The sequence below is a fragment of the Gossypium hirsutum genome, chromosome A10, assembly GCF_007990345.1.
Source record: "Gossypium hirsutum isolate 1008001.06 chromosome A10, Gossypium_hirsutum_v2.1, whole genome shotgun sequence".
Classification (NCBI taxonomy): Eukaryota; Viridiplantae; Streptophyta; class Magnoliopsida; order Malvales; family Malvaceae; genus Gossypium; species Gossypium hirsutum.
Window position 1 is genome coordinate 3,222,710 of NC_053433.1, and position 13,564 is coordinate 3,236,273.

Genomic DNA, 13,564 nt, shown 5'->3' on the forward strand with positions numbered 1-13,564 from the left:
TACGAAATTTTTTTTTATAAAAATAAAATTCAGTTATCTAACAAATTTTAAGTAATGATTCGAAGGTTCATATGGTATATTAATATTAATCAATGAGTAACAAAATATATTTTAGATTCGTGATGATTAAAACTGTTTCATGAAAAGAAACTTTAAACTATAAAAGAGAAAGAAAATCAGAGAATTCTCTATTGGTACAAATAATGCGAATAAAAAAAATTATATAATAACTATTTTAACAGCATAATAACTTAAATAAAAATTTTTAAATTAAACAATTTTTTAATTTTTTAAAATTAAATAAGAAAAATATAAATCAACTAATAATTTAGTAACTTAAATGTAATTTCTCCTAAATTTAACCAAATCACGCACGTCGGCAACGTGCCAGCAGCCATTCCTTTTTCTTATTCCAGCACCTGTATGATATAAAAGGAATAATCATGACCTCTTGCACAAGTCACTGAAAATCTATGCAAAGGTCAAATTGAATCTAGTCATCGCTATTACCTTTTTTCCTTATAATTATTTGCTTCATTATAAAGGAAAAGAAAAAAAGGCATTATATCAGATTAATTTTATCATCAAATTAATTTACTTTATGAATAGACTATATTGTATTAAAACTGTAAATGTGGTAGGGGCTTTTTTTTTAATTATCATTTTTAAAAATTATAAAATTTTAAATTAATATAATGATAAAATTATGTTTTGATATATTTAAAAATTTATAAAAAATAGATAATATTTTATAGATTTCCTCGTGTATAATGTAAAAATGGGTAGGTATCATCATAATCTAAAGCAGCACTATGAATGAACTTCTCATTTCCCATTATCTATAAACCATAGCCCACCAACCTTTTAATCTCTTTATATTTTCTTCTTAAATATGGTTCTTAGTAATTACTCTTTAGATGCTATAAATCTCTCCTTTTCATTTTCTTCAAACTTGTCCTTTATAACTCAAAAGCTAAATAGCTAGCTAGCTCATCCCCCTACCAACAACCTTGGCAAAAAAACATCAATGGCTGCCTTCAATTATATTCTTTTCTTTACCAGTTTGATCATATTATTTCCAATTTTCATGTCGAGAACCGTTTCTACGATTCGAATCCACCACGAGCTAACACCGTCGAAGCATTCAGGGGACGCCGCAGTCGTGAATCGGAACAATATGCTCGCAGCTGATCATCATAATGTTGCAGTACCACCCCATGGATCACATGGAATTGTTATTGGTGTTCTCAAGAAAGGTCGAATTACGCCTTCGGGTCCGAGCCATAGGGGCAATACTATACCTACTTACACCACCAGGCATGATGGAGTTGGTCGTCGATGATCATAAATATATATACACACATACATGATGATGATATAACTCCTCAAGTATCATGTTGAAACTATATATACATATATACATTTTCTTTTACCAGAAGTTTTTGTTTCCATTGCAATATTCAAATCTTATACTGTTTATAATATTCTTTGTCTCACTGTTATAATGTTTCAGTGCTTGGGGGAGTACTGTGAGTTCATTTCATCACTGTCTTTCTTTCTGAAGTTTCCTGGAAAGTCTATATAAAAGCGAATTTCAATTGTTTTTGTTTCTATTATTACTATTTTTGTTTATTTAAAAGCTTGAGCAATTAGCGTTTGTAGTCCAACGGTTAGGATAATTGCCTTCCAAGCAATAGACCCGGGTTCGACTCCCGGCAAACGCATTTTAATGTTTTTTGGTTTTGTTTTCTAATTATGATAATGTGGTAAAAATATCATGGGGTCCTTATACTAAAACATAAATTGCATTCTGCCCCTATCAAGAGATTGTCAAATTAGTCCTTGCAATTAAAATGAATTATCAACATGTTGCCACCCTGGTGTCCAATAATCTTTTACATTCCCAACCCACCAAAATAAAAGGTTTAAAAGGGGGAAATAGAAAAAGCATGATAAACTTGAAACTCTCCCCTGTTTCACACTCTCTTTCTCATATTTTTACTCCACACAAAGCAAAAGGGAAAGTAATATAGTATCAACATCATTGGTTTTGAGAGGAAAAAAGGAAGGGTGAAATATGGCTGGTTACAGAGCAGAGGATGACTATGACTACCTTTTCAAGGTAGTTTTGATCGGTGATTCAGGTGTGGGGAAGTCTAATTTACTCTCCAGGTTCACCAGGAACGAGTTCAGCCTCGAGTCCAAGTCTACTATCGGCGTTGAGTTCGCTACTCGTAGTTTGAATGTGGATGGCAAGGTCATTAAAGCTCAGATTTGGGACACTGCTGGTCAAGAAAGGTATCACTTTTACTATTCCCTTGCCTTGCTTTCCTTTATTTTTGATCTGGGTATCTTTAGTTCTCTTCTGATTTTGCAAGGAATTTGGTTTTGTTCTTATTGAACTTGAGGAAAGAAAGCGACCTTGATCATGGAAGAGCTAGATCTGTGAGCTGTGCTTAAACGACATCGTTTCCTTTTCTTTTTTTTGGCAAATGTTTTTATTTAGATTTGAACCCTTGCTTGATAATGCCACTGGAACCCTTGCTTGCTTTCTAGTTTTGTCATGTTCACAGAATGGTGATGATTCTATAGCTGTATCTTTGAGCTTCCATTTGTGTATCGTACTTGCCAATCTGGTGTATATAGCATTAATCTGGTTTGATATTTTAGGGTTGTTGCATGGACACTACAAATGATAAATTGGTAATGAAACAAACAGCTTGTTAGAATAGTATAGGATCGTTTTAGCTTTCTGATTGATTCTAGCCGAGCGCTGCCTTACTTTATCCTGCTGGATAGTCTTTACCATACACCTGCCAATGTGAGAATCATTATTGCAAATGCTGCTTGCCACCATTTTATAAGTCCTAAAATTTTAACCGTCCCCAGAATTGCTAGGCAATTCTTCTGTTGCCATTATAGCTTGCTTCACCTCAAAGACCGCATAATCTTGGCTGACAAGTGACATGATTCTTTTGAGGCATGCTCATATATATTACAGGTCGAATTTAATGTTTTCAAACCGTGTGATTTGAGATAGTAGGATGTCCAATTGTATGATCTTATTCCAAGATTGTTTGATGAGGCATTGAATCAAAATTGTCATTATGTATAGGATGTTTCATGTGTGTAATGCTTATACTGTTGCTGTTACTGCAACGGGCTGCTACTGTCATGGCCTGGTTATCGTTTGATTACCCTGTTTCAGTAGGCATATATAAAGCCTACTAATTTATCATATGTTTTATCTAAGGTGATTCTTTGATTTGAAAAATAGAATGTAAGACTTCATCTTCTTCCTTCTAATGGCATAAAGAAAGAGGAATTGACCCACAAGAACATTGAAAACATCCCGTTTATCAAGTCTTTTAGCTGAGTTGTGTTACACAGTTTGGATTCAGATAGCGATCAATGGAATTTGTTTTTACATTATGAACAAGTAGCTGCATGAGTTTTTTTTAACCCTTTATGTTTCAGGGGCAATGGATATTGGTTGCAGCTAGTGTTGATGTGGTTGTCAACTTATCTTTCATATTGTTTCTGAACTTGTCTTCTTACACTGATAGGTACCGTGCAATAACAAGTGCCTATTACCGAGGAGCTGTGGGAGCACTCCTTGTGTACGACGTTACACGCCACTCCACATTCGAAAACGTAGAGAGGTGGCTAAGAGAGTTGAGGGATCACACAGATCCCAACATCGTAGTCATGCTTGTCGGAAACAAATCAGATCTTCGTCACCTTGTGGCTGTCTCAACCGACGATGGGAAATCCTTTGCTGAGAAAGAATCCCTTTACTTCATGGAAACTTCTGCTCTGGAAGCTACTAACGTGGAAATTGCATTTGCTGAAGTTCTTACTCAGATATACAACATCGTTAGCAAGAAAGCTATGGAGACAAGCGATGATGGGGCCGCTTCAGCCGTGCCCTCCAAGGGAGAGAAAATTGATGTCGGTAAAGATGTCTCGGCAATGAAGAAAGGGGGTTGCTGTTCAAGCTGATATGGATCTGAAAGTCTGGGGTTTGTTCAGCTGCATTGATTTCTTTGTAAACCATTGTTTCGTCACATATACGCAAAAAGTGTGCATTGTGGAGGCCCGAACTTGGCTTGTGAGGTATTGTCCGCTTTTAACATAGGTCCGAGTTTAAGTCTCCACATATAATATCATGGTAGATGCTTAAAATTTCTTGATATAGGATTGGGGTGTTACATCCATAAGCTAAAGTGCTAAAGTAGGGGATTAGCAGATAATGGAGATTGAGTTACTTGTTGGAAAATACTATTTTCTATCCTTTTTCCATTTTCAGGCAGATCTAAAATGAGTGAATGGTTTTAAAGGTATTACTTTTTGAGGAAAAAAAAACACCTTAAATGAAGAAAAATATTTGTTTTTGTAGCTTTTCTTTCATCTTTTTGGTCAATTGTAAGGGTGGTTAAAATTAATAAGAAAAAAAATAAATAAAAGAATTTTCACGATCTTGTTCGGTCAAACAGGAAGAAAATGATTCATTATAATATTTTTCTCAATTATATTTTTTTTATAAAATAAACTAAGATAAAAAAAAGTATTCTTTTTTTAAAAAATATACAGTAAAATATCTATAAAATTTAATATGCATATAGTTGCAATGAATCAACGTTAATTTGTTCATGTAACAAAAGAAAAAGAGTTAATTAATTGGTTCATGTAACCAAAAACAAAATAGTTAATGGTTTCAAAATGCAATACTTACATATTCATTGGATAGATTAAGAATTTTATTATAAATAAAAACATGTACGTATCAAAATATTATAATTTATATAATCTTTTCTTCTATGGTTTCCCATTTGAAATGTGTAAAAAAGTCTACATTGATAGATGAGATGAGAAAAGCATTATGTGAGTACAAAAATGAGCATCCTTCTTCAAGTCAAAATGACTTGCAACAGTAAGTTCAACAAACATTTGATCTTTCTGTTAGTCAATCAACAATATCAAATACTCTTAAAAGGTCATCTGAATATTTGTCAAAAGAGATAAAAGAATAGTAATGTTAAAAAACACAAAGCAACCAAATATCCCGAATTAGAAAAGGTATTGTATGAGTGGTTTCTCTAATATTAAGAGAAAGTAAACATGACTGGAGAAATGATTCAAACTAAAGCAAAACAGTTTCTGTAGAAAATATATGGTGATGCAAATTCCGAATTTAACTTCTCAATTGGTTGGCTAGAACAGTTCAAGGCAAGACATGAGATTAAGTCTTAAAGAATATTTGGTGAAAGTGGTTCAGTTGTTATGGAGAATATTGAAGATGCCTTAGATGAAATATGCTTATTTTATCGTTTGTAAACAGATCATTCACTGGTTACAAAATAATTAGAAGGACGAAAAAAGGACAAGGCCTCTTTGGGTCATTTGTAAGTTTGGTAATCCTAGATGTTTTAAACATGTGAATATTGACAATCTTAACTGTCATTATCGAGCCAACAAAAAAACATGAATGATTGGATTACTTTTTCAAGATTTTGTTCACTGGTTTGATGCTAGAATGATTGGTAAAAAGGTGTTGCTTATAAGTAGACAACTGCCCAGCTCATCCTAAGGTTTTTGAAGGCTTGAGAAACGTTGAATTATTCTTTTTGCCGCCAAATTCAACATAAAAAATTCAACCATGTGATGGTGGAATTATTAGAGCAGTTAAGATTTATTATCGGTGTCGCTTTTATTCTAGTATCTTGAAAGGTTACGAGAAAGGATAAATAAATCCTGAAAAGATTAATGTATTGGATGCAATCCATTTTATTAATGTTGCTTGGAACATTGATGTGAAGCCTACAACTATTGCAAATTGTTTCCGGCATTGCAAAATTCGATCCGAGGAGGATATGCCTCTCGAATAAGAAATTGGTGATGTTGAAGGCATTCATAAATTAAAAGAATTAATTTCTAATTTACACTAGAGAAATGTCATTGATGTTGAGCAGATTTTGAATTATCCAAGTGAAAATGAATCTTTGATGGAATCACTTACAGATGAAAAAATTATTCAAGGAGTTATATATGTGTCAGCTGATGACAAGTAAGAATCAGATGACAGTAGTGTTTTACAACATGTTTCTCCAAAAAAGGTTTTTCTAGCTGTGGATACCTCGAATAATTATTTAATACGACACGAGAAGAATATACCAGATTTGATTTATGGCTTTCTAAAATTTAAAGATGAAATCGTATTTGTTTCACATGGAAAGAAAAAGCAATTAACTATAGATGCATATTTTAGCAAAGAATAAAATTGAAAAGAATAAGAATTGTCTAGAATGCACTTTAGTTTTATGTATTGTATATAAAATTTTCAGTATATTTAATGAATTATTATTTTATATTTTCATTGGGTCCTTAAGGATTTTTCTCAAAATTATTATATTATGCATTTAGCGAGGTTATTATTTTATTCCCTTGGCTTAAGTCGGGATCGAAAAAAAATTATTATTTAACTGAGATTATTAATTTATTGAATATTAATTTATCGAGGTTTTACTATACTAAAATAAAATATCCTACTTTTAAGTTACATAACTTTTAATTTATCGTAACAACAACAATATCAACTAAACTTAAGTTAACCTTGACACATTCGAATTAGTAAATTTATTCTCTTTTTCATTGCTTTTGTGGGCATGTACTTGACTCCTTTTAAGGTTGAAATAAAAAAAAATGCATAATGATAAATTTAGGTCATAAAGTTTATATATTTTGTTAATTTTATTTTTATTTTTTTTAAGTAATCATTAAATTTTTGAAAAGTATCAAATCATTTTTTTAACAAAAATATTAACTAAAACATTAATTTTTTAACGATATTGGACTTGGAGTAACAACGTACATGACAGTATATGTAGATTATCATGTAGGTTGTTATATTTAAAATTTTAATGTTTTAGTTAGTATTTTAATTTTTAAAAAAATAAATCGACTCATTAAAAGATTAATGGTCAAATTTAACTTAAAAAATAAATACTAACTTGACAAAATATATAAACATTAAAAATTAAATTTATTTTTTATTCTAAAATACAACCGTGATTATATACTTACATACCATACATTCGAATAAATATAATCAAAACCAATTATTATAAAATATAATTAAATTTAAAATCAAATCAGACATAATAAATTTTAAATTAAAATAATTCTTAATTAAAACAAATCTCAAAATTTTAAATGGTGAGAAAATAGTTAAATTTGCTATAACGGCTAACCCTGATTATATAAGCTGGCATTTCTCATAATCTATGCATCCCAATGCAATAATGGATAAGAAGGTTATTTAATTATTTTATAATAATTTTTTTAAAAAAAATTGTATTCAATAATTGGTGACGTCACCCTGACCTTTCCTATAAACGTGTAAAGACTTTTAAATTTTAAAATAACCATAAATTAACAACCACTGCTGAATGCAGCTGACAGATTTTTTTAATTTATTTTATTCGTATTTTTATTTAATACTAATTATTAACCAATTATTATATATTTAATCCCTTTGATTTATATCAACTTGGGTCCCTCGATCCCTCAACTACCCCTTGTATTATTATTTATATATATTTTTAATGGAGCAGCGAATTTAGTAAGGATAAATATAGGTGTGTACAATATATAATGAAAGTGTTAAAAATATATTAAAATTTTTAAAAAAATGGGTTGTATTTTTCTGTAAAACAAATTTTCAGTTGGTTTGAAAATTCAATGGCCGGCTGTCCAATCAAAAATATTAAAAGCTTATGATCTTTTATAATTTATTATTGTATAAAAAAGCATGTGGTAATTTTTTAAAGTTTTATTATTGTAAAAAAAAAATCATAATCAATATATAAGTACCTAAGATTAAGATTGACGTTAACATAAATCTTGCGTAATGGTACATTGAATTTATTCATTTTATGAGATCATTCACGACGAAATATAGGAAGCGTAACGTAAAGTTATATCCACATTTACCTTTTTTTGGTCAAATTCTGTTTTTAGTCCTTTTATTATATTCAAATGTAAATTTTAGTTTTTGTATCGTAATTTGTACTCGTTTAAAACTTTTTTATTTGAGGGAAAGGGTAATTTTATTAATTCAAAAGTAAGTTAAACTAGAATGACTACACAACTCACTGAGTAACAATAGTGAAGTACAAACATAACTTGACTATTCAATGTAAAAACTTAATGTATGAGAGATATACACAACAAGGATCACTAAATTGATAGTATGAACAAGAGATGCAATACTGTTATCAACTACCAGTAATAACATCCTAACCTTGCCACTATTAGACCGCGTTGACAATGAACTCTGATTAATAACAATGCAAGATGACTCTTCAGTATTGGTGATGCACAAATTAGTCCCTGAGCTAAATCGATAGATATTAGGTTAGTCTAACCTACTTTAAAACTTCCTTAAAAACAAAATTAAAAGAAACAACTAAGAAAAATATTAAAAAACTACAATTACCAACACTGCTACCATTTTCAGAAAAAAGCAATGAGGTCTAAATAAAGCAAGACTTTATTTATACACATCTTGTTGTCAATAATGCCTAATAAAACTCATAACTGCATAATTTTATCCTGAACTTCAATAATATCATTAGTTTGTCCAAATAATTAAATCATTTTAATTAAAATGATTATATAATTTTTCTTAAAAACACTTCTGATACAATTTAAGAAAAAATCAATGTTGAACTCTAGAAAGTACAAAACTTAAATTATAAATTTAAGTATAATAGGAGGACCAAAATCAGAATTTGACCTTTACTTATTTGACAAATTATGCTAAAGAGGATGTGAATTGTGCTAAAGAAGAAAAGGGTATAAACAACATAGAGTCTAAAAACGGGTTCTACCACCGTTTACATTATAAGCTCAAGCATAGATTGGAGAATTGTCATTGAGATGCGTTAAATTTTCCTGTTTTTCAATTAGGTCCCTAAATCAGACGCCAAATGTTGGTGAGCATGATAAGATAACGACGGAGTTAGGAATTCGGAGTTCTTCTTTATTCATTTACTACACCCGAAATCAAAGGCAACTTAAATACTGTAAAAATAATAATAATTCAGAGGAAATTTCAAAATGTAAGAGATTCCTTAAAAATAAAAATAAAAATAAAATTTTAGTTTTCACTCTTTTTTTTTTTCAATTTTTTTGGTTGTCCCACCGTTTGGGGATTTTCCGGACGACGTCGGAGCCAACTACTCCTACGGTACCGCCACACGTCAGCAGATCCCAACCTGTGGTCCCACATTCCGTTGGTGCCGAAACACAAACGAGCACTCTGGCAACTCGCCGAGATCAGCGAATAACGATTCGTCTTCTTCCCTCATCGGGAAAATCACCGCCGTGTCATCCGCCTCACTGTTATCCCTTTCAGAAAATAACGAGCTCTCCAATACCGTCGACGACGTGGTTTCCATCTCCCCGAACCAAGCGAATTCATCCCCCGTCGTAAGAATCGAATCCTCCGTCAGACAAGCGAAGCCATCTTCCATCCCTGAATCCGGTTCTGTATCCGGTTGCGACGTGGACGGATCGTGCTTTACAGCTGTGGTGGATTTAGTCGGCGACTCGGAAGCTTCCCCCGCCGCCGCCGCTGCTTGTTTAGCGGATGTGTTGTTGTGTCTAGAAGCAGGCCAAGCGTGATTGTGTTCGCAAGAGTAAGTGATCACTAACATTGTAGGGTTTACACGGCTCCTCTCGACTTGTTTCCTCGCCGGACATCCCTTTGAGCTACTACACCGGTAATAACCCCTGCCGGCGATATCATAAAAAAAGTTAACCTCAATCAAAGTTCGATAATTATATAAACTAATCCTAAAACTAAAATTTACTCCTCGATAATGATTACCTCGGGTAAGGTGAACCTTTGATAGGTTTTTGGCCGTACTTCCGCCATGCCCAAGAATCAGACGGTGGAGCACCCTCACCTTTAAGGCGGGAACCTTCAACGTCCTTGATTGGTACTGACACCACTCTTTTCTGCATGGATCTTTTGCTGTAACCCCCCAAAAAAAACCCATTACGTCAATACAAAAAAGGAAATTAAACAACGAACATAACAGAAGTACGAGTTACGGAAAAAATCAATTTACCCTTTTTTAGTAGTAGAAGGAGGAGGAGATTCAGCTCCAGTTACTGACGAAACGTTGTCACTTTCTTCTAATTCTTGGTCAGTGACAAAAGGGTTCCTCACTTTCCTGAAACTGTTGCTGCTACTACCACCGCCGTCCATGGTCGATGATGATGAAGCGGAGTTTTTTATGATGATGTTGATTGATTAAAAGCAAAGAAGAAAGAGAAAGGAAGGGAGGGGGTTAGGTCGAGGAAGAAGAAGAAGAAACAAAAAAGGGTGGTCCTTTTAAAAATGAAGGGGCAGCATGTTGTTGTTGACAGATAGAATGGTGGTTTTAGACCTTTTTTTTTCTTTTATATTTGTTTATCAAGGACGTGCAAACAAATGTGATATAAAATCCTAAACTAAGCTTTTGTCCATGTGTAATATGAAAATGACCCAGTGTCTTTTTCCTCTCTCTTTTTTTTTTTTTACAATTATCCTTAAAGATATTTTCTAATATTTAATTATTATATGACATGATATCATCTCATTTAAAAATAATGAGTACTTTTTAAAAATATATTATTAATTTTGATTTAATATATAATATAATATATAAATTTTAATTTACTTGTCATATACAAATAATTATAGTTATTTAACACGAGAGAATATATTATTAATTATATATGATAACATAAAATCGAGGTAATTATTTTTATTTCTTAATAAGAAGCATATTTATTAATTGCATTGATATTACAATATATAACATATCTTTTACTATCTCTTTTATTTTCTTTAATATTCCATTCCTGGCCTAAATTATTTTTAACCCTTCGATACTTTGTGTTTAAACACATTGGACCTCACAACTATTTGAATGTTGCCATAGACGAATCTAAGAGACATGTGATGTGACCTTAATTATAAAAATTTTAAAAATTACTTTTTAATCCCACTCAAATGATGAAATTAAAATTAATATATAATAAAAAAATATAATTTAATATTAATACTTTGCCACCCAATGGCCTAACCCTTCATCTAAAATATATATAGGCGATGCATTTTTATGGTTAGTTATAAAGGTTGTGGACAACATTTATTACTTTAATTAGAATTGAGTACTACGGCAATGGGGTCTATAGGTTTTTTTTTTCCTATAATTTTTCACTTTAAATAAATATTTTAACATTATCTTATTATAGGTTATCGTCATATCTGATTTTTTTATACATTGCTCTTTCCTAACATTTAAATAGGAGAATAATGCACTTTAGTATACTCAAACTTACGTCTTTCTACATTAACAATAATATCGATGTCGATCGAACTAAAACTCAGTCAGCTAACTCTTATACATAGCTCTTCTCTTATACATTAAATCTGTTGTTGGTTATATTAATTTCAAAAATAAAACAAAATAATGTCACCATTTATATAATTGAGATTCCTCGGTTCCCAACTTTTACCACTACAAATTAAATAAAAAATATATAAATTAGGGGAACAAGTCTAGCATGTGTAATTGGGGAATATTATACATAAATAACATGAAATCATGACTTGAAGCGATGTTGTTAATTTTGATCGATGTGATAATTAATTTTAGTCCAAAACAATAGTATTTAATTGCTTAATATATTAAAAAAGTTTTTTAATTAGGTATTCATTTCACATTCCAAAAATGAAATTTCACATATTTGGATTAAAAAAGAAAATTTACCCTTGATGGGTAATGAAATTTTCGCAATGTAAACATTGCTTGGCATATTATTCGATATATTACATTATCTTATTAGATTTATTTGATTGGAAAGTAAGATTTTGGTATTTGATTATGTAAAATATCGTTTGTCAAGAGTTGGTGAACCCCTCAATGAGTTGGTATTGTCTCTGGTGGGAATTTTGTCTTTTGACTCTGCTAAGAGATCAAGTGCTTGAAGAAGTAAGTTCACAAAGTGGGAGAGCTTCATCAGGTGTCTATTGTTTGCCTTATTAGGCACCTAACGAGGCACTTTCATTTTTTTTTTAGGGAGACAGTTGAAAAAAATCTGTAAAATTTTAAAAATATACCATAATATTAATGAACTTGAACATCTGAATTAATTTTTTTTTTAATTTTCATATATTTTTTATTTTACAATAATGTTAAACTCTTAAAATAAAGAAACCACGTTTTCAAAAGTAATTTTTAATCACATTTTTTTTTCAAACCTACTTTTCCACTACTTAAATAAAAAGTTGATAAGTTGAAAGGCCACTTGAAAGAGATGAAAAGAAGATTTGAAGTCAAACGGGATGTAGATATAACAAGATATGATGAACTTTAGTCATAGAGTCAATAACTTAAGACACAACTTCAAAATGTATTAGCTTTTATGTGGTAACATAAGTCTCAACATCTATTGTCTTGGGTACTTCGATATTTGTTTACTCTAAATGTTAGTACTGATGTAATGAATATTGAACTTTTATTTAAATTTAAAATTTATCTCTCTTCGATCTTATTAAAGCACAATTTTTATTATTGTTCTGTAACAACTTATACCCGACTCGATCGCCAGATCTAGTCTATAAGATGTCATTCGTTGTCGAAGCAACTGCAATCAGATTATGTAATAGCTCAAATTTCAGCGATGTTGAAAATAGTGGTTCGAGACCACCAAATCTGATAACTGAACTCATAGATTATATTATTTAATATTTATGAGTCCAATGTAGCTTTTAAAATATTTTTGAAATAGTAAATTCTGTTTTATAAAGATTTATTTGGTCAAGAAATTGAGAAAAAAAAGTATCAAGATCTTGGTGTTATAAATAGAGCCATAAATATTTTTATAAATATTTACTGAGTATCAATAAGGTAGTATTAAAATTTTGCTAGAAAATTTGACGTTTGGGTGATTAATTAAATAAAAATGGCTAAATTGAAAAAAGTGTAAAAGTTGCTAGAAGAATTAAATAGCACAATTGTCAAATGAGGAAGGACCTAAAGTGCAAATAAGCCCAAAGGAGATATTTTGGGCGGCAATAGCGGAGAAAAATTAGGAAGTTGGTGAAATAATGGCAAAATTAGCTAAATAAAAGTGGGACCAAATTGGAATATCTAGAATTCTCTTCATTTTCTCTTCATTTTCATCAGCTGAAAAACAACCATGGAAGAGGGTTCAAGTTGGTTTTCATACTCTAACTTTATGTAAGTTTAATTCAGGCACCTCGTGTGTCGTTTTAGGCACTTATGTGTTGTATACTGATTAGGTACTATATACCGTTTTAGGCACAATGTGTCATATTGGTGTGTTTGGTTGGATCCGTGTATCCTTTTGAGTCTGAGTTATATTAATAGGGTTGAATAAATGGAATGAGAAAATCAAATGGATTTGATCAATTGAACTATTGAAAGTATGAAAAGGTGGAATTATGAATTGAAATGTGAATTGAAATTGAGATATGAGATTG

General features: G+C 31.0%; 2 protein-coding genes and 1 non-coding gene across 3 annotated transcripts; 2 read left to right on the forward strand and 1 right to left on the reverse strand.

The window, feature by feature from the left end:
* The first annotated feature begins 1,652 nt into the window (after positions 1-1,652).
* On the forward strand, positions 1,653-1,724 carry TRNAG-UCC (transfer RNA glycine (anticodon UCC)). The gene has a single exon. It is a non-coding gene; the product is annotated as a tRNA-Gly (tRNA).
* A 154-nt stretch (positions 1,725-1,878) lies between these two features.
* LOC107925272 (ras-related protein RABA1c) lies at positions 1,879-4,279 on the forward strand. Its single transcript, XM_016855920.2, has 2 exons — positions 1,879-2,298; positions 3,567-4,279. Exons 1-2 carry the CDS (start codon positions 2,078-2,080, stop codon positions 4,000-4,002), a joined length of 657 nt encoding a protein of 218 aa, XP_016711409.2. The 5' UTR covers positions 1,879-2,077; the 3' UTR covers positions 4,003-4,279.
* Positions 4,280-9,022: 4,743 nt separating this feature from the next.
* On the reverse strand, positions 9,023-10,481 carry LOC107924900 (probable WRKY transcription factor 65). Its single transcript, XM_016855470.2, has 3 exons — positions 10,137-10,481; positions 9,893-10,039; positions 9,023-9,795 (listed from the first exon to the last, which is right to left on the reverse strand). Exons 1-3 carry the CDS (start codon positions 10,274-10,276, stop codon positions 9,264-9,266), a joined length of 819 nt encoding a protein of 272 aa, XP_016710959.2. The 5' UTR covers positions 10,277-10,481; the 3' UTR covers positions 9,023-9,263.
* Between the last annotated feature and the right edge of the window lie 3,083 nt (positions 10,482-13,564).